Source organism: Apus apus, chromosome Z (genome assembly GCF_020740795.1).
Source record: "Apus apus isolate bApuApu2 chromosome Z, bApuApu2.pri.cur, whole genome shotgun sequence".
Taxonomy (NCBI): Eukaryota; Metazoa; Chordata; class Aves; order Apodiformes; family Apodidae; genus Apus; species Apus apus.
The window spans coordinates 46,510,622-46,532,841 of NC_067312.1; the positions used below are offsets into that span (position 1 = coordinate 46,510,622).

Below are 22,220 nucleotides of genomic sequence, written 5' to 3' on the forward strand. Positions count from 1 at the left end.
AAAATCAAAACATATGCAAGTTACTGTTTTAATCTTGTCTGCCAAGTGTTCACATTGTTTTGTAGACCAGAAGATTCACAGCTTTGTGGATATCTGTGTGGCTTTTGTGTTTTGATTTACATCTTAAAAGCTTAATTAAAAAAAGAAATCTACAGACTGGCCCAGCAGTAGAAACGTGGAAGAATCCAGAGGGACAGAAACTTTTTCGCTGTAACCTATAGCTGTAAAACTCTTGCACAAATCTATATATTAAAAAAAAAAGTATATATTCTTCTAGTTGACCAGTATTTTTTAGTGTTTATGTTAGTTTTATTTTTCTACACTTGCATACATGTTTTCTTCATGCCACTCTCTCCCAGAAGTTTTGAGTTCTGTGTTAATTAATTGTGACATGTGTAGTAAACGGGTGACTTAAAAGTTATTAATATCAATCTTAAAATAATACATTTTAATTTTCTTTTTTGTCTTTTTCCACAAAAACAGATAATATACCTGAGAGAATCCCCTGAAGATGTGTATAGGCTTATATTGGCTGGAAGTATTTCGTATCTTCCTTTCAGGTAAATAACAAGTTTTCAGAACTTTCTATACCTTGATATTTTGAAGAAGAATGCAGCATTTAGCAGGACTAATTTGGGCTTGGTTTGTTTTGGCTGAAGTTTTAACACATGACACATTAGCTGCCTCAGCCTTAAGTGAAGCCTGCTGAGCAGAGGTGTTAGCAGCTGGTACTGAAATGTACTGGCAGAAGATGAAGGAGCCATGCTGCTTTCTATGTGCTCTTGTTGAGCTTTTTGATATACATTGCTTCTCAGTTGGCTGTCTGGTTTTGTGCCAGTAGCTGATAGTTAAGCATATCAAAATATCTGTCATTCATCAAAAATGGCTTGTAATGCTAGTTCTATCCTTCCATTTTTCCCACTTGTTGAACATATGGAGCAACCTGCAAATAAGAGTTTTGTGCGTGCAAAATAACCACTAACCTCACATGATTGAATGTAACTTTAAAGTATTTCTTTTTACCATAGAGGAAGTGTGTAAAACCATTGGTTCATAGTTGCTTGACCCTGAGGGAATGTGAACCTAGCTGTTTCAATTCTCTGTGGTATATCAGACACTCATCATGGTTGGAAAAGATGTCTTGAGATCACCAGGTCCAACCATCAAAACAAAATAACCCACTAACAAACACAGCCACACACACTCCACCAAAAAACACCCACAAAAGACCAACCAACCAAAAAAAAAACCAAAACCTACAGCCTCAGCAACTACAGCATGTTGTGAAATTCCACATCTACATGTTTCTTGAATACCTCCAAGGATGGTGACTCAACCACCTCTCTGGGCAGGCTCTTCCAGTGCCTGACCACTCTTTCAGTATAGAAATCTTCCTAATATCCAATCTGAACCTCCCCCATCTCAACTTCAGGCCATTTCCTGTAGTCCTGTCATTATTTACTTGGAAGAAGAGGCCAACACCTACCTTCCTACAAACTCCTTTTAGGTAGTTATAGAGGGCTGTGTTGTCTCCCCTCAGCCTTCCCTTCTCCAATCTAAGCATCCTTAATTCCTTCAGCTGTTCCTCATATGACTTCTTCTCTAAACCCTTCACCAGCTTGGTAGCTGTCCTCAGGACATGCTACAGCACCTCAATGTCCTTCTTACAGTGAGGGGCTCAGAACTGAACACAGTATTCGAGGTGCAGCCTCACCAGTGCCTAGTACAGGAGCATGATCACTTCCCTACTGATGCTGGCCACACTAGTCCTGATACTGGCCAGGATGGGCATAGCACTGGCTCATGTTCATCTGGCTGTCAACCACCATACTCACGTCCTTTTCTGCTGGGCAGCTTTCCAGCCACTCATCCCAAAGCCTGTAGCGTTGCCTGGGGTTGTTGTGACCTACATGCAGGACCCGGCACTTGGCCTGACTGCACCTCATACAATTGGCCTGGGTCCATTGATTCAGCCTGTCCAGGTCCCTCTGTAGAGCCTCCATACCCTCTTGCAGATCAACACTCCCAGTTTGGTGTCATCTGCAAATTTACTGAGGGTCCACTAAGTCCCCTCTTTCAGATCATTGATAAAAGATATTGATATGCTGTGCAAATAAAGTTGATCTGTCATGCAGAGGAACAACTTATTAATTTCTTCCAAACAAGAGTTTCTAAAATTTGTACTAGACAAACATTCCATTGGCTGCCACAATATGCAAAAAATATGGCCAAAGAACTTTTCAGGAGGCACCTTTGCTCTCCAAATATACTGTTATAGGGTGATTAAGTCAGTCTTTGTTTTTTCTAGCTCTCTTGCAAAGGGATGGACTTTTGATGATTTAAATTTCTATTACATCTCCCCCCTGCCACCATCACTGAATAATGGTTGAGAAGCGCTTCTCTGTATTTGCATACCTCTGTCATCCTGTTTCTCACTTTAAAATTCCATTTTTATATTTCCACAAGAACAAAAGTTCTTCTTATGAAGACTAAGATTTGTTTCTAAGTATCATAAAGTTGTATGTGGTTGATGGAGGTCGTGGCTTTTCATTCAGGTCACATAACCTGCCCAAATTCCCAGACAATCATTTGAACAGCACTACTGAAAGAAATGCAAAGATGGGAGCTGACTTCGGAAGACATGTCCAGCCTCTGGGATAAAAAATTTAGTCTGCTGAAGTGTCTGCAAACCATTTTCTTGAGTTTACTAGTGCAACTAAACCTGGTGCAAACAGAGAAGTTCAGATTAAGTTAATGATCAACTGAGATGTTGATGATTTGATTGTTGGGCTCTCTTGCTTTAAGATCTTCAGGTAGTTGCTAGGATGCAAAGAATTTCACACTCAGAGTGAAAAAATAGTTTCTGATGTTCAGAGGGAACCTCCTATGTTTCATTTTGTGTCCATTGTCTCATGTTCTGTCACTGGACAGCACTGGAAACAGCCTAGCTATGTCTTCTTTGCAGTCTCCTTTCAGGTATTTATATACATTGATAAGGTCCCTCCTGAGCCTTCTCTTCTCCAGGCTGAACAGTCCCAACTCTCTGCCGTTCCTTATATATGAGTGCTCCAATCCCTTAATCGTATTTGCAGGCCTTTGCTGGACTCTCTCCAATATGTCTGTACCTCTTTTCCACTGAGGAGCCCAGAACTGCACACATTACTCCAGGTGTGGCTTCACCGGTGCTGAGGCGAGGTGGAGGATCACTGCCCTCATCCTGCTGGCAGTACTTTGTCTAATGACACCTAGCATACCATTAACCTTTGTTGCAAGGCACATTGCTACCACTGGCCACCATCCCTTGGACCTGGCCATTCAGCCAGATTGCAATCCACCTGTCTGCTCAACCAGCCCACACATCACTAGCTTGTCTATGATGATCTTGTGGAAATAACATCAGAGGCCTGACTGAAGAACTTCAGGGAGACAATATCCACTGCCCTCCCCTCATCTATCAGGCCAGTAATTTAGTTGTAGAAATTTATCAAATTGATCAAGTGTGACTTTGCCTTTGTGAATCCATGGTGACTACGCCATATGATTTTCTTGTCCTTAATTTGTTTGGAAATGGTTTCCAGGACCAGCTGCTCCATCATGTCTCTGAGGATTGAAATGATGCTGGTTGTCCTGTAGTTCTCTGGGGATTCCTTTTTGTTCTTCCTTGTTCACCCTTGAAGCTGAGGGTGACATTTGGTTTCTGCTTTTCTCAGGGATTTCTCCTAGTTGCCATGATCGATCATAGATTATGAAGTGGCTCTGCGATAACATCAGCCAGCTTCCTTGGCACTCGTGGGTGCATCCTATCAGTGCTCATGAATCTAGGAATGTCCAGTTTGCAGAAGTATTCCCCAGCATGCTCCTTGTACACCAAGAATACATCTTCCTTACTTCAGCCTTTCACCTTCCTTTCTTGGACGTGGGATTCCTGAAAGCTGGTCTTGCTAGTAGAGACTGTGGCAAAGAAGGCACTCAGTACTACAGCCTTTTCCATGTCCTCTGTGCTCAGGTGCTTTGTCTCATTGAACAAAGGGCTCACATCTTTCCTAATCTTCCTTTTGTTGTCCATGTACTTACAGAAACACTCCATGTTTTCTTAGATATCTTTGTCAGACTCAATTCCATTTGGCCTTTTACTTTCCTAACTTCATCCCTGGATGCTCAGACAGTGCCTTGTCTATTTCTCCCAGGCTACCTGTCCATATTTCCACCCTGTGTAAGCTTCATTTTTGTGTCTGAGTTTGGCCAGGAGTTCGTGTTGATTAACGCAGGCCTCTGGGCATTTTTGCTTGCATCTTATTTGTAAGGATGAACTGCACTTCAGCTTAAAGGGGGTGATCTTTGATTATTAACCAGATTTCTTTGACACCTCTTCCTTCCAGCACCTTACCCTTGAGTAGATATTTGGAGAGGCCAGAGTCTGTTCACCTAAAGTCCAGGGTGGTGAGGTTGCTTTTCAACCTCCTTGCTGCCCTCAGAATCCTGAACTCCAGTATCTGATAGTCACTGCAGCTAAGGCTGCCTTTCACTTTCACAACCCCAGTGAGCACCTCTTTGGTGGTGAGTATGAGGTCCAGTGGATCACTGTTCTTCATTGGCTTCTGTATCACATGGAGGAGGAATTTGCCACCAGTTCACTGCAGGAACCTCCTGGATTGCTAACGTCCTGCTGTGTTGTCCCTTCAACAGATACTGGAGTGGTTGAAGTTCCTCAGGAGGACCACAGCCTCTGATTATGAGGCTGCACCTGTCTGTCTGTAGAGGGCCTGATTCACTTGTTTTTCCTGATCAGGTGGCCAAACAGACACCCACTACAGTGTCACTGTTAACCTGTCCTCTCTTTTACCCAAATGAAATTCTGTTATTTCCCTCCTTTGCTGATTTTTCCCCTTGCCTTTCACACCCATTAGTTAGGGAGTAAAAGTACACAAATTTTAGACGCAGCCATCCAGGTTCCTCAGTTCTTCCTCCTTGCAACTGAAATTTGAACATGATATATTGAAACAACTTCTTGAAACATACATTCATGAAGCATCAATGAGGGCTGAGTGTTCTCAAAAGGTGCTCTGCCAAGACATAGTATTCTTCCATGTAGATTTAGTTTATTTTTTTTACTTACAGTATTCCTGTAGAACGCTTATTCTACAGTGTCAGCCACAGATGAAGAACATGCCACTCTTGGATCAAGAGGATTTAAAAAATTGTAGTTAAAAGACGGGGTTTTAATGATAACCAGTTTATTCTCGTGTTTAAGCATAAACCTTTGTATGCGTCTTAAGGAAGGTTTCAACATATCTACACAAATATGTATCTTGACAGATAGATTAAGAAGATGCTGATCACTTGCACATAGGATGCATGTGCACAGCATGATTTTTTTGTTTAAATGGAGTTTGAGGAATAGATTTTACTTTTTCGAAAGTATACTTCAGAAGAAAATGTTCTAAATGTACGTTGGGATATGATACTAACTTAGGCATTAGCTTTTGCCACAAGAAATTACTGTTATTTGTTGACATGATCACCGAAACATGCCAGTTTCAATGTTTGTATCAGAAATTGAACATACCAGCTTTATCAAAACTATAACTGGAAAAATCTTACTCTTGGATCATTTGATAATTTATTTTATGTTTTGTTATTGTAACATGCAAGCAGGGGGAAATAAAGTAATTATTTGGCATAATTACTTCACTCTAATAGTAATTATCTTGAAGCAATTCTTAAAAGGTGTTTTAGAGAAAAATCTTCAATTGCTTTTGCTTGGATTAAATAGTAAAATTATCCCGGTTTTGGTCATCGTATGTTATAGGGATGCTTCCTTTGGCACTTGCAGTTTTCATCTGACATTGCTGGACTGTTTTCATGCAATCAACAAGGTCAGTAGAACAGTATGTTTTGTACTGCAAAAGGTCTATTAAATATTGTGTAGCAGAAAGAAGGCTTAGCAAGCTAGGATCTAAATCGAGCTATGCAGTATCAGGTTTTCTGATTGTTGCCTATCTTACTATGTATTATGCATTGTAAAAAAACTTCTAGATACAGCATCCATATAAGTCAACTGATACCTTATATAATCAGCTGGTGAAGATTTTAAAGAAGGAATTTTGAGTTTTGTGTAATTGTTCAGGACATTAATTCACAGCTCTAATCCCCTAAGAGCTGTGTCATAGGTTTATTACATGCCCCCCCTGGTGTTAATGTACTAGGCTGAATACAGCCCTTGAAAGTGGTTTTGAGTTGGTTAGTGATGCTTTTTAGGCATTTATGGCATCTACTAGTGACTTCAAGTTTTGCTTTAGTAATACAAATAGAACAAATGTCAGGAGGTAAACATGGAGAGTGTTTTATAGCAATACAGTGGTGAAGTTGCAAGGCAGTGACGGGAAGTGACACGTGACAGAGGAATTTATTTGCATTCTTTTTAGTCTGTATGAGTAGTGAAATGAGGCATTATGCAGCTCCGCACTGTCTTTTGTGTTGTGGGTATCTCTGCAAAATACTGGGGTTTTTTACTGATTAAACCAGTTCTTTCAGATTTGTGATTTTCAGCTTTTTCAGATGTTTTGGCATTGGCTACTTGTATGCCAAGAGTGCTAAATTGCTGTTCTTCTTAGTACCAGTGAATGGCAAGGAAAGCTACAGAATGCATCAAAATATATCAGAATGTAGTATTTTAAATATCTGGTGATACAGGATTATCTTTGCTTGCACTTCCTGATTTAAGAAGTGAGTCAACTGCCAGTTACCCAAATGTTTACATTTTTTATACAGTATTAAATATAATGGTTGTGAATAATTACAGAACATCAGGGACCACACTAGGGTCTGACTAGAACTGTGTGCGTGCAAACAATTTAAAATTAATGAATGTAATATAATCACCATGAGAGCAAGTAGTATTCATACACAAAAATATTTGCAATACTTGAATGCAGGCTTTAGAATGTGCTCATAATTTCAAGAGATAATTTTTGCCAGTTATTTTTCTCTATTTTGAAGTAGGAGCAGTAAAAAGACTGAATGCTTCTGTAGTCTGGAATTTTGTAGCAATTCAATGAAAACAGAAAATTTGCTTGTCTAGCTTCACTTACATTAAAATTTACAAAGCTGTTTTGAACCAAGACTAAGTTGCTCTGTATTTTTTCAAACATATGAAGAAATCTTTCTGGAAAAGTAGAACAGGTATTAAGGGGCTTTTAATAACCTAGAAGAGTGATAAACAGTCCTCAGTGAAAGGATGTTTTCTCTGTTAACAGCTGTATTCTGAATTTTAGGCTTTGCAATATGGTTTCCTGGATTTCAATTCTTTTGATGTAAATGAATATGAGCATTATGAAGTAAGTGTTCAGTAGCAATCTTCTGATTTTTTTTCTGTTACTACAGCTAAGATGATTGTTCATAATATTTGCTGGTTTTTTTTGTACTGTTAGGTTCTGTTTCTATTTTTTCTCTTTAAATTTTCATTGTTAATAAAGGTGTGTGGTCAGACAATAATAAAATTCCGATTTAAGCATAGTCCTGGAAGGGGAAGCAGAAACCAAAATGGAAATAAATACTTTTTTCTGTTGTTATTATTAAAAGCCTGGAAGTTTATCGAAGAGTGGGTAATTGACCAACTTTTAGAGGTCATGCATATTATTGAGCAGTCTTGATGAGAAACTTGAGGGCATACATGCCCAGGTCTGACTGAAGAGAGCAGTGTAAGTTTGTATGTGTGAACACATGGCAAAGGTATAATAACACTCTTTGAGGTAAAGAAGGAAACAGGGCTGGGAAACTCCAAGCCTATAAACAACTTTAGGGCATGGGAAACAAATACGACAATGAAGTACTGCAACTTTTGACTATATGCAGTATCAGAAATGCAAAGCTGCCAGTTAATCTGTAAAGATAAAATTAAGGTTTCTTAGAATCTAAAAAAATAATTATTTAAATTGTGAACAGAGGTAAGACTAAGGTCATAATTTAGATATCTATAAAAAATTTACAAATTGGCAGTTTCCCTTGAGATGAAAAGCATCAGTTGTACTTGTTCTAAAACTGATTTAGAAAGAGGAGAACTCAGGAAAGAAATGTGAGGTTGAGAGCATCTGGCATCCTCCCAATGGAACAGAAAGCAGGCGACTAACGTTAACTTCCTTTGGCAAAAACTGTACATCATTTTGTCTAGCATGTATTTTGAAACAATAAGGAAAAGCCTGAAAATACAGGGATAATGGTAAACCAAGCATTTTCTCTTGACAGAGAGCAGAAAATGGAGATTTTAACTGGATAATACCAAACAAATTCATTGCCTTCAGTGGACCTCACTCAAGAAGTAAAATTGAAAATGGTATGCTTAAAAAAAGAGGTGGGGGACACAAGCCCACTGCTTTCTTAGTTGATTGTTGATTGTAAGAACAAGCTTTAAAAATTTTTCCTCAAACAGTGTGTTTTTTCCTTGGCTCTTTTTCTTTTATAAGAACCCTGGCAGTAAAGTTTTAATGCTTGGTTTAATTGTATCTGACATAGGTGATTATGTTAAAATTCCATTTTCGGTTAATCTGTTTCTTTACGTTGAACATCAGTTCTTTGTTTAAAGTATTTTAATCACTTGCTTTTGAGTCTTTGTTTATTTCTGCAGATTGAGCCTTACTATTAATATATATTACTATATTTTTTTTATCCTTCTTTTTCTCAAATAGGCTATCCCCTCCATGCTCCAGAGGCTTATTTCCCATACTTCAGGAAGCATAAGGTCACCACTATCATACGCCTCAACAAAAAACTTTATGATGCCAAACGATTCACAGATGCTGGATTTGAGCACTTTGACCTCTTCTTTGCTGATGGAAGCACGCCTAGTGATACTATAGTTAAAACATTTCTGAATATTTGTGAAAATGCAGAAGGTGTTCTAGCTGTTCATTGCAAAGGTATTGTGTAAAACTGATTTATATTACAAGTCATGCTTATAGTTAATGTTCCTTAGATATCTTGCACTATAGTTCTCTTATATCTAGTTATTAACATCTCTGCCAAACTGCAGCTTTTCCCTACAATTTTTTTATATGCTTCTCTTCTGCCCTTCATCTTCTAATTTTTTGCAATTTCCAGAAAAATCTTACCAGCTGTTTCCAAGAAAGAGGCTGGGAAAAGTGAGCTTGCCAATAATAACAGTGCTTTCTGCTAGAAAGTGTTAGCACTTTCAAAGGAAGCTTTTGAGCAGGAATTTGAAGTACTGGCAAGGTGTATAGGTCTTTTTGAAAATACACAGTTAAATATAGTGAGTCATAAAATTTTGAAAATATCGACACAGTTTTTTGTGAAGATTCTTCATAACATACGCATGTTATATCAGAATCACAGAAATCTTTATCCCTCAGAAATCCTTTATACTAGCTACCTTGAGCATGCTCTGATTTTCTGTTCCTCCAGTCATACTGCCAAAGCCCAGTGCAGCTAGTATGAAGACAGCTTTCTATGATTCTGGAGAAACCATGTTTCCCTTCCCACACCATGTTTAATAGTCTATTATGCTATGACTGTTAATCCAAGTAACAATGTCTGTAGCTGCAGCAGATTCCAGATGAAGATGGGTATCTAAAAGAAGCCATTCTTTTATCTTACACAGCTGGTCTTGGACGAACTGGCACACTTATTGCCTGTTATATTATGAAGCATTATCGGATGACAGCTGCGGAAACTATTGCCTGGATTAGAATAAACAGACCTGGTTCAGTCATTGGACCACAACAGCACTTCCTGATGGAGTAAGTAGACTGACTGTAAATTATTTAAAAAACAGATTGAATTGTCTTTTTCTTCTTCTCCTATTGTAGATTTAATAATCTTTGCTGTTACTTTGTTGTGTTTTGAGCACTTTTTTTCCATGTTATGATAGCAAACAGGCAGAACTTTGGACAGAAGGAGATATTTTCCGTGCAAAGTTGAAAGGAAACAGTAAAATTGCTGTGAGAAGAATTTTGTCAGGAGTAGATGATATTTCAATTAATGACACAAGAAACAGGAGAACCATCCAAAGGGACAATGAACTGGTAACTATCTGTATAGAATTTGTAAAAGTTGTCTTGTAAAAGTTGTAACTGCTTCTTAGAATCTCTCAGGTTCTGAACAAACCTGTGAGTGCAGTGAAACTATGTAAAATCAGATTATTCTTCAGTTTGTCCTTTTCGTATCAAGGGATATGGGAGGCAGGGAAGTTACAGACAGCAAGTACACAAAATGAAGTGCAGTCCAGAGGTGAAGTAGGAGCATCTTTATAATATTTTAGTAATTAGGTAAATATTAGAACAAAAAAGTACTCATGATTTGCAGTCAAAAACATTATGATTTTGTTTTAGATTATCTGTTACTTCATTGTGTGACTTTAAAAGGAATGCATTAGACGATTTTTGCTCTTATTTTCTAATTAATTGCAACTTCTATAATGCCTTTTGATGCTGCCTTTTTTAAAAAAGGTACTCTGTTTTAAAAAGGCAAGTGAAGGAGGGAAATGCTGTACTTGAGTGAAGATTGTACTGTACCTAAGCAAAGATTTATTATATGTTTCCATTGTTTTAAAGGCAGAGAACCTTCTGATGCACGTAATTCTTTACACCACTTAATAGTTTACAAGTTTAATAGCAGCTAACAGAAACAGGAAAGAAAATAATTGTATTTATGCAAATAAATTTCCTTTTGATTTTATGCTGGCATACTTTCCTGATGGGATAATTCTAACATAAAAATTTAAAATAAGGTTAATTCTTAAATGTCTAACTGTCCATATTTTAATCTGTTTGTCTCTTCCCTGCCTCCACTTATCCAGTACAGTGACGAAGATGAAACAAACAGTGTAACACAAGGTGATAAGCTTCGTGCTTTGAAAAGTAGAAGGCAGGCAAAAGCTCCAACTGCATCTTCACTAACGTAAGTCAGTTTCTGAATGCATAAATGCCAGAGATACTTTTATCTTCCTTATTTACACTTCCCTTTGTCCCTAAAAGTTTGTTTCCAAGGCTGCTTTTACTTATTTGAAACAAACATGAGATTCACTGCTTCTCTGAAAGCTTGGTTGACCACTAAGGAGGCAGAAGAACTTGATTAAAGAACTGCATGACTCAATTTCTAGTTTTCTGTGTAGTTTTTGATTCCAATTGTCTGTGCTTTACAAGCTCCCATAGTACTTCTGAGTGCTTTACTTTTAGTTTAATCACTAGCAGTCCCTTGTCTTTCCTGTAGCAGTATAAAATTGGAAGAATATGGCTCCATGTGGTGGTATTTGATTTGCTGAAATAAGATATGTGCTCTTTTCTGAGGGGAAGTCAGCTACCTAAGGAGAAGAGTTGAAAGAAGAACCTTTAGCTTCCTTTAATTTCCTTTTCCTTGGAGAGGAGCTTTCCGTAAATTCTGTGGGCTTTGGAATTATGACTGGTGGTTCTGGAAGGCAAGATATAGCACTATTTTGGTAAAAAAATTCAAAAGGAGTGCATTTCTGTCAGGGAACCTGGTATGCAAGTCTGTTTATTTTAGACAAGGTCTGAAACTCCATCTGTAAAAGAAAGTTCATCATTGTCTTGGCACCTGTAGTTGGTAGCAAGTGTAGGTATAAAACCTTTCTGTCTGCCCTTACACAAGAGAATGTAAAACTTACAAGATATATATGGATGTAATTTGATTGCTGGGAAAGGACAGGTGACCCCTGACTATCAGATTTTTGCAAATAACCCAGCATCAGAGTCAGACCAAAGGCAATTTGGCTTTTGTTGTGCTGTCTTTCTATAGGGAATGATGCTGCTGGTCTTATTTTTCAGTTTTTAAAAAGGCCAAACAGTGTCATTAGACCTTTACAAAAAGTGAGGTGTATATAGTATAAATATTCTGAAGGTGAAGGACTGTATCTTTGGAAAACCTCACACATTGATATATATGAATTCTGCATTTCTTTTAAAATATTATCTTTTGTTTGTACTAATAATTATATAAACAGACATATATAAACAACAAATTTAGAACAAAGCCTGTACCAAACTGACTTAAAGGAAACCCAAAACAACATCACTTCAGATACCTCAAATAGCATAGCAAAAAAACAGCTGCTTTCCACATTAGTTTCTACAGCATATAGTGCCTTAGTTTCATAATAAAAGATGCTTTAAGTCGTGTAAATAAAAGTTGTGAAAGATCTTGCTTATTATCTTCCACAGAATGAATGTAAACTGTATGATACTCTACTCAGAGAAATTGTCTTAATATGCAGAAACCCTGTCAACTATCAAAATACTGTTCCATTCATGAAGCATTCTGCAACATGCTGTAATAAAAATTAGCTAGCTTGTACTTCCATTGGAGGAAAAATAATTGATCTAGAGCTTATAGTTTTTTGGTTTTTTTTTTTATAATGTGCACTGTGACCCAGGGAGTTAAAATTTCCGTCCTCCCATTCACCTGAGATATTTTTGTGGTTTTCAGCTTCTCGTGAAATAATTTGGTGAAAAATAAATTCTTACATTTTTTTTTTTACTCGCATTAAATCAAAATATCACTAGGAATATTTAGCTGCTTTACCTGAGTCAGAAGTCTTTGCTACTAGAAGAAGTGTCAGTCCTTTTTCCCTTTTAGTTCAGACTCTTAAAAATAACTAATCTTGAAATGATATTAATTCTATCTAAGCAAAAAAAAATATGCTTCTAAATCTTTTATGTAGTTTTATTTCACAGAAAAATGGCTAGAGACACTGCTTATGTAAGGGATTTGTGTATAATGGTTGTTGATGTTTATTGGAGTTGGTTGTATAAACTGTGTGCTTTGATGAATGGATACTTTGTGTATGTTCTAATTAGCAATGTTCTGCAGCTTTGGCAAAGGATTCTGAATTAGCTTTTGCCACTTTGAACACAGGAAGTTAATTACCTCGTCATCTGGGTGTTTATGTAAATTGTACCTACAAACTGATCTGGGTCTGATCTAATGTTTCATATGATTGTGAAGTAGGAGGTATGTATACAGGCTGATCAAACTCCATTTGGCAGCAAGTGATCAGAGATGTACTGCTCTGGCATGTACTTACTTTCAAAAGAGTGACACAGACTTTCTTTCGAATAAACTACAGTGAGGATTTGAGAAAATTTGCATTGATTCCAGTAAACATGCGGATACTATATTCGGCAACTTATGGTTGCATGGATTGTTCAGTCATAGAAAGTAAGAAAATGCTTGGCAAAAGTTACAGAGCAATATGCTTTTGAAGAACTTGAAACAAGCTTAAATGCACCGATAGCTTTTGCTTTTGAAATTTTGTTCATCTTTTCCTCCCCCTCCAACCCCTTTTTAGATGGCTCGTAGCTATGCTGGTGTCTACACTGTGTAGCATTGTCATCTGGTGGATTGTATGTGGCTCCCTTCTGCCCAGCCTGCTATTCTGTCTAGATGGTTTAAGAACATAGTAACCATCAGGACCCCCTGAGAGAGAGCCACTGTGTAAGTGTCCCATTCCATTTCTCTACAATAGCTCATGCTTTCTGTCTAGCGTGTCTCATAAATGCATGTTTTCATATCATGTTTCTTACTGGCTTTGTTGCAAGAGTAAATTTCACTGCTATGGTGTTATATTTTTGTATATATTATTTGGAATAAGTGGGTGATTTTTATGGCTGGCTTGCAACACAAAAAGCTGCAGAGCTTTTATAGTTATGATAATATATAATTTTGAAGCCTTTCTTATATGCATGCTCCTGCAAATAAGCAAAACTATATAAGGAAAACTATTATTTGTAAAAAGGAAAAAGTACTGCTTTAAAATATGATCCTATCTTTTGCATTTTGCAAATGAAGATGTTTGCTCCAGTCTTACTTTGAAATGCATGAACTTGCAAAGGAGCTTAGTTTACCAAAGGATGGGTTTACTCACATGAAGTGCCAGGAATTAGGATTTATTAGAACTATCAGCAGGTCTTTGTTTTTTTCTAAGAGATTATAATATTAGTTGCCATAAGAGGAAGTAAAATGAGACTTCTTTTTTCCTCTTTAACACAAGAGACAATTGAGGTATGTTGCAGTATTAGGTCAAGGCTCACTTGTCTCTCAGCCAATCTGGTTTCATCTTCCTTTGTTCTCACTGATTTTTTTATAAAGCTCTGTGAGACTAGTTAAATCCCTTAGTTCTGTAACAAGGATTCAGCAGCTGAGTAAAGCATTGAAAACATATTACTTCCTTGAGTACTGTTTTCAGCTTTGTCACTCTGCTTTTGTCAGAGTGGCTGAAGGGATTCTTGTGCCTCTCTTTCACTTAAAAGGTGCAGTGTTTTCATCAAATGACAACTTCCATCTTTTGGCCAAAAAAACCCCACTTCAACAGCACAAAGAACTCCCAGGAAGCCCAGACAAGAACTTCTTGCTTGGTACCTCCACCACCCCTGCCATCAAAGCAAAATGGTTGCTTTGGGTGAATGCTTGAAACTTTGGTGCTCTCAGAGAAAAAATAGGTCAGAAAGAGGGCTTTACACCAAACTATTAAATAAGAAAAGGCATTCTTTCCTGGCAGAACATTAAGGTTAAGAGTTTCTTACCCCACCCTTCCTACCTTTGGCTTTGCAACTTTTTGGCCATACTTTTAATAAGCATGGGACTCTCTGCTAAAGTAAGGGACATAATAACTAAAGAATGAGAACTGGGGGACTTGTGGACAACTTAGTTATCATATTAGTCTCAGCAGAGGTCATCTGAATCTTTTATTTTGGAGATAAAACCAAAACAACACAACTGTTCAATCTTCAACAATCTCTTCAACTGTTCTGCTTTGTTTTTTTGTTTTGTTTTGTTTTTTTTTCATTGACATACAACTTTTTCAAAGAACATACTTAAATGAGAGACTTGTTTTCAAAGTTTCACACCAAATGTAGCAGTATTTCTTGTTCCAGTGTTTTCCAGAAGTCAAACCTTACATTTCTAAACAGACTAGAAGAGCTAAACTTAAAACACTGCTCAAAAAAAAACATAAAAAAAATAAATTCTGTCCTTTGTTTTCCTGTACTGTAAGATCAGTTTCACTCAACTATCATCCTTTCTTTTGGTTACAGTTTCTGTGTTCTGTCTAAAAACTCGCTTTCTAGAGAGAAAGAGAAAAGATGGTTTGATGTGGGTAAATGTGTCACAATGCAAGCAGTGGGGTTACTGATGCTGCTGCCTCATATTCAGGATTGACAATCACACAGTGTTTATGTCCAGAAAGAGAAAATGCTTAAGCTTTTCTTAAAAGCTAGACTAACATTCTCTCAGCTATTGTCCCCTGTGTTTTAAGAGAACAAATTACCAATCAGGATCATGAATTATTCTGGGCTAGCCTGTCACTCCTGTTGGCTGGAGCCTTTTAAATTGAAGATTATCAGTCACTTGTTGCCTATCAACTACTTGGAACAGTGCTAGAGGTGTCAGGCTGCTTTCATGAGGTGATGATGGAGAAAGCAATATTGCAACTGACAGACCTCATAAAATAGGTAACATTGGCAAGAACAAAAAGCCCATCACAGGTCAGAGAAGACAATCTTCTGTGTAACCTCTCTTCCCCTCATCCCATCCCTAGGATACTATAATAATTTTTCCTGTAAAAAAGCTTGTTGTGTGGATTGATTTCTCTCCAAGATCTATGAACTTTCTGGCATTTCAAGTTTTATGGCTTTTAGTCTTGGGTTGGGGGTTTGGGCTTTTCTGTCCTGATGGTGTACCTGTCTCCCCACCCCACTCTGAGTTAAATGGAGAAAAAAAGTTGTGAGTGGTTTAAAAGATGATCATCTTTCCATTTAAGCATGTTTTTATTTGTTTAAAAGCGAATATATTAGCTTGAATAAGAAAGCAGTGTATAAACTAGTGTGGTGTTTGGAGGTTACAGGAGGTTCAGAACTACTAAGTTATGCTTCCATTACAGATTAATTGAAGATGAAAAATTCATACAATATATGGATTACCTATTTTAGAAGCGTGGCTGTTAGAGAGTCCTGTAGCCTGTGTTCAGGAAATGTTCTGCTTTTCTTTTAAAACTGTATTTCAGTGCATTAGAAAACTTCTGTGTACATCAGATGCAATTTCGGCTGGTGTTTCTGGAAGTTGGTTGTTGTCATGTGCAGCATGACATCCTATTTTATGTGAACAGTTATAAAGCAGTAAGGTAGAGGTCCTGAGGAACTTAGCCTTCTCAAATACAGTTTGGGCTTCTCTTTTTGTTTGTTTGTTTTTTTTTTCAAGTGCTGAGATTTTGGGAGGGTTTTCTTTACTGTGGCCTTATCTCATGTCTGTTATAAAGCCTATGTATTGAATATGTTGTCAAGTGAGATTGCTAGTCTAGTTAGCTCAAATCAAAATTACATACATTAAAGATAGCTTCTCTTACCTTAAACATGTACGCAGTAGCATTCTGATAAAAGCTTTGATAGCATGGTTGCTGCTGCTAAAATGACAGTTGTTGAGCCTGAAGGCAATTCTGGCTCTGTTTAGTTGTAGCACCATGTCAGATGATGGTGTAAATGGGACCTTGTCTGTTTTCCTTGAGGTGTTAACAGCCGTGAAGTGTAGAATTTTAGTCTTATTTAACCGTGTCTGTTTGATCATTGAACAAATATTTTGTTCACAGGGATTTCAATTAATCTTTACTCTTCGGTAGCCATGTGAAGTTGTGTATTGCTAAGATGTAAAAAAGACATCTATCTCTACTGAGGAGCAGATGATGTTAAAAGGTTCTACCATGCTCACATCTGGCTCTCGGCTGATCCCATAAGCCAGCTCCTTCTCTCCCTACCCTTTGGTAAATACAGCAATCTTAAGAGGATAATATGGTTGGTTTGGTTTTAAGGTGCAATTATATATGCTGACTGTTTTTCTGAGTCACATTCCTATTTGGAATCTCTTTTATTTCTCTGAGCAGATAAAATTAAATAGTGTGAGAAGTAATATATACCTATGATATGTTGCTGTCACAGTTTGACTCAGGATAGACAATTAAATTAGAGACAGCAATGCTCTCAATCCCCTCCCCCAGGGTAGGGAAGGAGAGATAAAAGTTACAGAGAGAGAGACTTTTCTGGATTGAAAACTAAACTAGACAGCTTTAAACACTAATGATAAAAGAAAACATGTAAAATTATATACAAATGTGTTCAGAAATGTGCAAAAGCCTATTGCCTCCCTCCACCCTCAGCAGTTCCCATGGCACTCTCCTTAGCTGTGAACAGTCTTGAAATGTCCTGCACTGCTGCTGGAGAGAGCAACAGAGCAGGTAGGGGTTTAGGGCAGAGTTATGAGGGTCAGGAATGCACAAGCCTGGGGATCAATGGTGATGGATAGATGAAGTCCTCTCTGGACGCTGCCCATGGATGGAAGGGAAGAAGAAGCAGGAAGGAAGTTGTCTTCTGTGATCTCTGACCTTCCTCTGAGCGTATGTATGGAATGGAATACTTTGGTCAATTTTGCTGTCTGTCTAGTCCGGCCCGCTATGGGACGGGGTCTCCTTCTCCCACTAGTGCCTGAGCCAGCAGAGCAAAGATGCGACCTTGGAGTCTTGTAGATATTCCAGTGTTATCAGTCCACTAGCTGGAACACTTGCTGCTAGTTAAAAGAAAGCTTTCTGAAGGAAAAAAAAAAAAAAAAATCAGTAAAACGAAAATTGGCTTCATCCTGGCTCAAACCAGGACAGTTGAAAAGATGAATATTCAAGTGTGTGTAAGATGGTATCTTAACAGCTCATGGTGTTTCAGTTCATATTAGGTAAGTGTGTAGGTTTAAGCTATGTATACTGACCTGGTGTCTGGAAGAATAGACACCTACAAGAGAAATATTATAACCATTAGCTCACACTGCAATAACTTTTACATCCTTTTCATAGAAACATAGAATCACAGAAAGGTTGGGGTTGGAAGGGATCTTAAAGATCATTTAGATCCAACACCCCTGTGCAGGCAGGGACACCTCCCACTAGATCAGGTTGCTCAGAGCCCCATCCAACCTTGCCTTGAATACCTTCAGGGATGGGGTTTCCACAACCTCCCTGGCTGACCTGTTGCAGTGCCTCACCACCCTCATAGTAAAGAATTTCCTCCTAATATCTAATCTAAATCTCCCCTCCTCAAGTTTTAAACCATTGCCCCTTGTCCTCTTGCCACATGCCCATACAAAAAGTCTTTCCCCAGCTTTCTTGTAGGCCCTCTTCAGGCATTGGAAAGATGCTGTAATGTCTTATATGTACATTATATGCATTTTATATGGAGAGACACTATATATGTATTTAGGGATAAAACATGGTTTTTCCATATTTCTGTCTGCATGAGCACTAATAAACCAGCATGTGCCATGATTTGGTCATGCTTATATTTCAGTGACTAAATGTTAGGGGTGTAAGCCAGCTTTGAACCTTTTCATTCAGTGTCTAGTGGCACAGATAAAAGGTCTGTTTTCACCACTGGGGTAATTTTTAAAGCTTAGTTGAAAGTGCAGTAGCCCAAATTTGTTCATGTTGTATGACAGCTGTGGCACTGAAAACATAATTTTAATATTAGAACTTGTTAGAACTACTTTACTAGCACAACAGAAATTATAAAGTGAACTTCCAGGTTTTTAACCTTTTCACCTTAGTCATGAAAGGAAAACTGATTTTTCTTAGAAGAATCTGTATTGTCTACAGAAGCATGGTAGGGTGTTGAAAGTAGCTGGGTTTTGTTTTTAGCCTCTTGAATAACTGATTCCTCTAGCTTTCAGTATGTTGTTTTTATAGTAGAATTTGCTTCACATTTTGATAGCACTTGCCATTGTAATGTTGTATCTTACCTTGGAGGAAGAGAAGACTGTTTTATTTGGACTTTTGCAAGTCCAAAATATAAAGAGAGGTTTGTTTAATAGAAATTTACAATACTGGAACTTTGCAGTTCTGTGGTCATATGTTTGCTAAACAACCTAGAAGTATGTGGTAAATTAGGTTGCTGATCATTTTTATTGCTGTAAATAATTAATTTTAGATGTAATAGTGTTATCTCTGATGCATATTCTAATTCTGGTATCAAACAGTGAACTGCTTAGGGTGGGGTTTTTTTCCCATTTCTGTTTTTGGTGAATGTGTTACTTGAGTATGAAAATATTCGTATTTTCTGCCATGTACGTCTGTGCGCTTTTGCCCCAGCAGTTAACATTTTATGTTTCATCTAGGATTCCTTGAAAGCAGTTTCTTCATGTTGTTGTTCAGCCAGGCTTCAATTTATACAACTTAATGAAGATTTTGATTTCCAATCCACTATATTCTGCCAACATAGACTTAGCGAAGCCCCTGAAAATTAGTTTAATAACAGGGTGTGGGGGGGTGGAGGATGGGGGAAGTAATCGCTAAGTTACTCTTAGTTCTGAATCTCTAAAATGATGCATACTTTTATAGTTAGAAACTTGCATAGATGGAATTACTGGGAAACACACATAAAATGATGCACTAAATAGGTATCTGTAGACTCAGTTGTCCAGTTGTCGCTTTTTGTCTCCGTAGTACCATAATGTCACTACAAGTATTTAGGAATACAGAAGACATGATCTCCCCTATGATCCAATTGGCTTGTGTCTAAAAATAGTTCTTTGCATTACAGTCTGGAGTTCTTTTGCTGTTGATGCGAGCAACAGTAGGGTTTATCTGCCTGGTTTGGAATTACTCAATATGAGAAGGGGTTGAGCATAACAAGCATTAAAAGCTGAGTTATGAGTGTAGTGTAATAATTCCATGTAAGCACAAAATGTCAGCATATGCTGACAAATACAGTCTACTGTGTTTGAAGGGAGTATCTCATGTTTAATTGCAGGAGATTTAGACTTCAAACTTTACAAATTCATTTAGTCAAATTTTTTTCTTTATTAATTCCTGTGTCAGTCTGGAAGATAATGTATGTTTTTGCATACTTCAGATTTTATCTTCTTGTTGTTGCAGTAATTTAAAATACAATTTCTTAGCTTTTTATCTTCCAAGAACCTAAGAGGAAATTCAAAACCATTAATTTAATAAATGGTTTGAAAGAAAAATAAACAACAAAACCCAACAAAATAAACTGCACAGCTCCTAGTAAAACAACTTGTATTACCATAATTATAACAAGAAGGTTATAAAGAGAAAGATGTTTCAGGCAGAACAATTTGCTTTTCAGAACGATTTGTGAAAAGCCAGCTGATATTTGTTATATCTGCTGCAACTGTAATAGTCTCTTTTCAGTGTTTTCCTAGAAACTTCCATGTTATATAATCTTTCTTTTTTCCTACTCTTTTCAGAGTAATTCTGCACTCCAGTGTTCAGAAAAATAAAACCTCTGAACCTAGCATATCTGACAGTACAGACATTACTAAAAGAACTACCAGGTCTGCTGCAAGAAAAAACAGTTAAAAAAGGTGAGAGTTACCCTCTTTACAGATACAGTAAGTGTTCTCTAGGCAAAAATACTTAGAGGTGGCATAACCATTGCTGACAGGATCTTTTGCAACAGTTCAACTCCTCCTCCTAGCAGTGGGAAATGAGAAACAATTTTATGGTTTATGTCATATACTGAGAATATTTGAACCTTCAATATTATGTAATTTGTTTATGTTGCTCAGTCTTCCAACTTTGAGAATTTTATATTGTAATTCCTAATGTGAGTCAGAATTATTGAAGGTGAGGGATTTTGGTAACAAAAAAGTGTCTTAATAAACCTCTGCCTGGAGTAAGAGGTGAAAAAGTTGTTCACAGCATTAAGTCAATTATTACTCAGTACATGAAGTCAAAACTAGAAGTAATTTTATGGACAACTGAACTGCAGTAGTTGTGGAGAGGTGAAGTATATAAAATGCATGTGTATACTGGTGTGAGATTTTGTACTGAGAGTATGGCTGTTAATCCAAATTGAACCAGTTTGGTAAAGCTTAATAAAATTTTAAATTTGGGTGGATTTATGCAAGACTGAAAGTGCCTTTTGGCCCAGAAGCATATAGCCACACTACTGCTGTGTTTCTTTGTGTGTGCATGTGTTCATGCCACTCTACAGCAAGTCATTATCAAAGATGAGCCTTGGGGGTGTAGCTTAAAACTATTTCCAAGCAATCTCCAGCAGTTAAGACTGGACTTGGACTAACTTATATATCAAAAGACTTTTGAATGGTCTGTCAGGTGCTGAAGAGACTTACTTTTGTTGGCAAGAGTGGCAAATAACACAAGTAGTAATTAGCTTAATTTATAAATATTACTGAAAATTCCAAGTTCTTGTGCAGCTTTTTTCCCTTCCTCATTCTGTTACCTTGAAGATAACAAAGTTCAGAAATAGTCACTCTATCAGGCAATGGAAATAGTCATTAATAGCAGACTCTGTAAATTCTAGTAGGAGACTTTTAAGCAGTGGCTCTATGAATTACATTTTGATTCACGTAACAGTATCTTTTTCTTTAAATGCGTGTATTACTAAAAATCTGAAGTGTTTTTCTGGGTTTACCTGTTTGGTTGGTTTTTTTCCCTCTTTTTTGCTTCATTTTCACTATGTCAGTTTTGGCCCAGACAGATTGATGGGATTTTGCCTGCTGTTTTTATTCTTTGTCTCTCTCAGTTTTAAGTTTGTTGCAGCTCTTCATTGCTGTACAAATGCACAGTTGTAATTGAACACAGATTTTCAGTTCCTGGAAAACGCAGCTCTAAGGTCACCTTTGTGCTGTGTGAGATGAGAATATCTATCCTTAGGAGAAAATAACATTCCTAAAATACAGTTCATATAAGATCTCAGCTTGACGTGTGGAATAACGACTTTACAACCAGTAAGGTTATAAAGGAGGTATGTTTATTCAGCCCTGGGTGCACAGGGGATCGGTCCTCCACAAGCGTGCACACCCTAGAGCTGTTGGCAAGCTCATGATATGACACAAAGTAATACATATTCATCCGTGTTGTTGCATATACATTAGGTGTCCGAGGATAGGGAGGGGTTATTACAATTAGTTCCCGGAAATCATTATCATAGTTGCCCCCGCGCCCCCCCCCCCCCCCCCCCCCCCCCCCCCGAGCTCCTCCTTGTTGGACCTGCACAGAGTCTTCTGGTGGTCGTGGGTGAGGGTCTCTGGGATGAAGGCTGTATGTCTTCCTCGCTGTGCACTTTTCACCTCTCAGCATTCCTTTCTGGGGTCTGCACCGCGTTCTTGCTTTCTCAGCAAGTTTCTGTGGGAACCTCCTCTCACATAACACCCTCCCTCACAATCCAAGCCTTATCTAT

General features: G+C 37.7%; 1 protein-coding gene across 13 annotated transcripts in view; it reads left to right on the forward strand.

Annotated features, from left to right (window-relative positions):
* Positions 1-22,220, forward strand: part of CDC14B (cell division cycle 14B) — a 56,265-nt gene that overhangs the window by 27,528 nt on the left and 6,517 nt on the right. For 5 of the 13 annotated variants that reach the window (XM_051642803.1, XM_051642800.1, XM_051642801.1 and 2 more), the window contains exons 5-12: positions 484-560; positions 5,810-5,876; positions 7,275-7,337; positions 8,245-8,332; positions 8,685-8,915; positions 9,614-9,752; positions 9,884-10,037; positions 10,811-10,911. In XM_051642803.1, coding sequence (XP_051498763.1) covers positions 484-560; positions 5,810-5,876; positions 7,275-7,337; positions 8,245-8,332; positions 8,685-8,915; positions 9,614-9,752; positions 9,884-10,037; positions 10,811-10,911 — 920 coding nt within the window. Of the gene's footprint in view, positions 1-483; positions 561-5,809; positions 5,877-7,274; positions 7,338-8,244; positions 8,333-8,684; positions 8,916-9,613; positions 9,753-9,883; positions 10,038-10,810; positions 10,912-13,315; positions 13,462-20,262; positions 20,380-22,220 lie in introns of those variants that run through there. The other 8 variants (XM_051642793.1, XM_051642794.1, XM_051642795.1 and 5 more) reach the window with 3 other exon arrangements.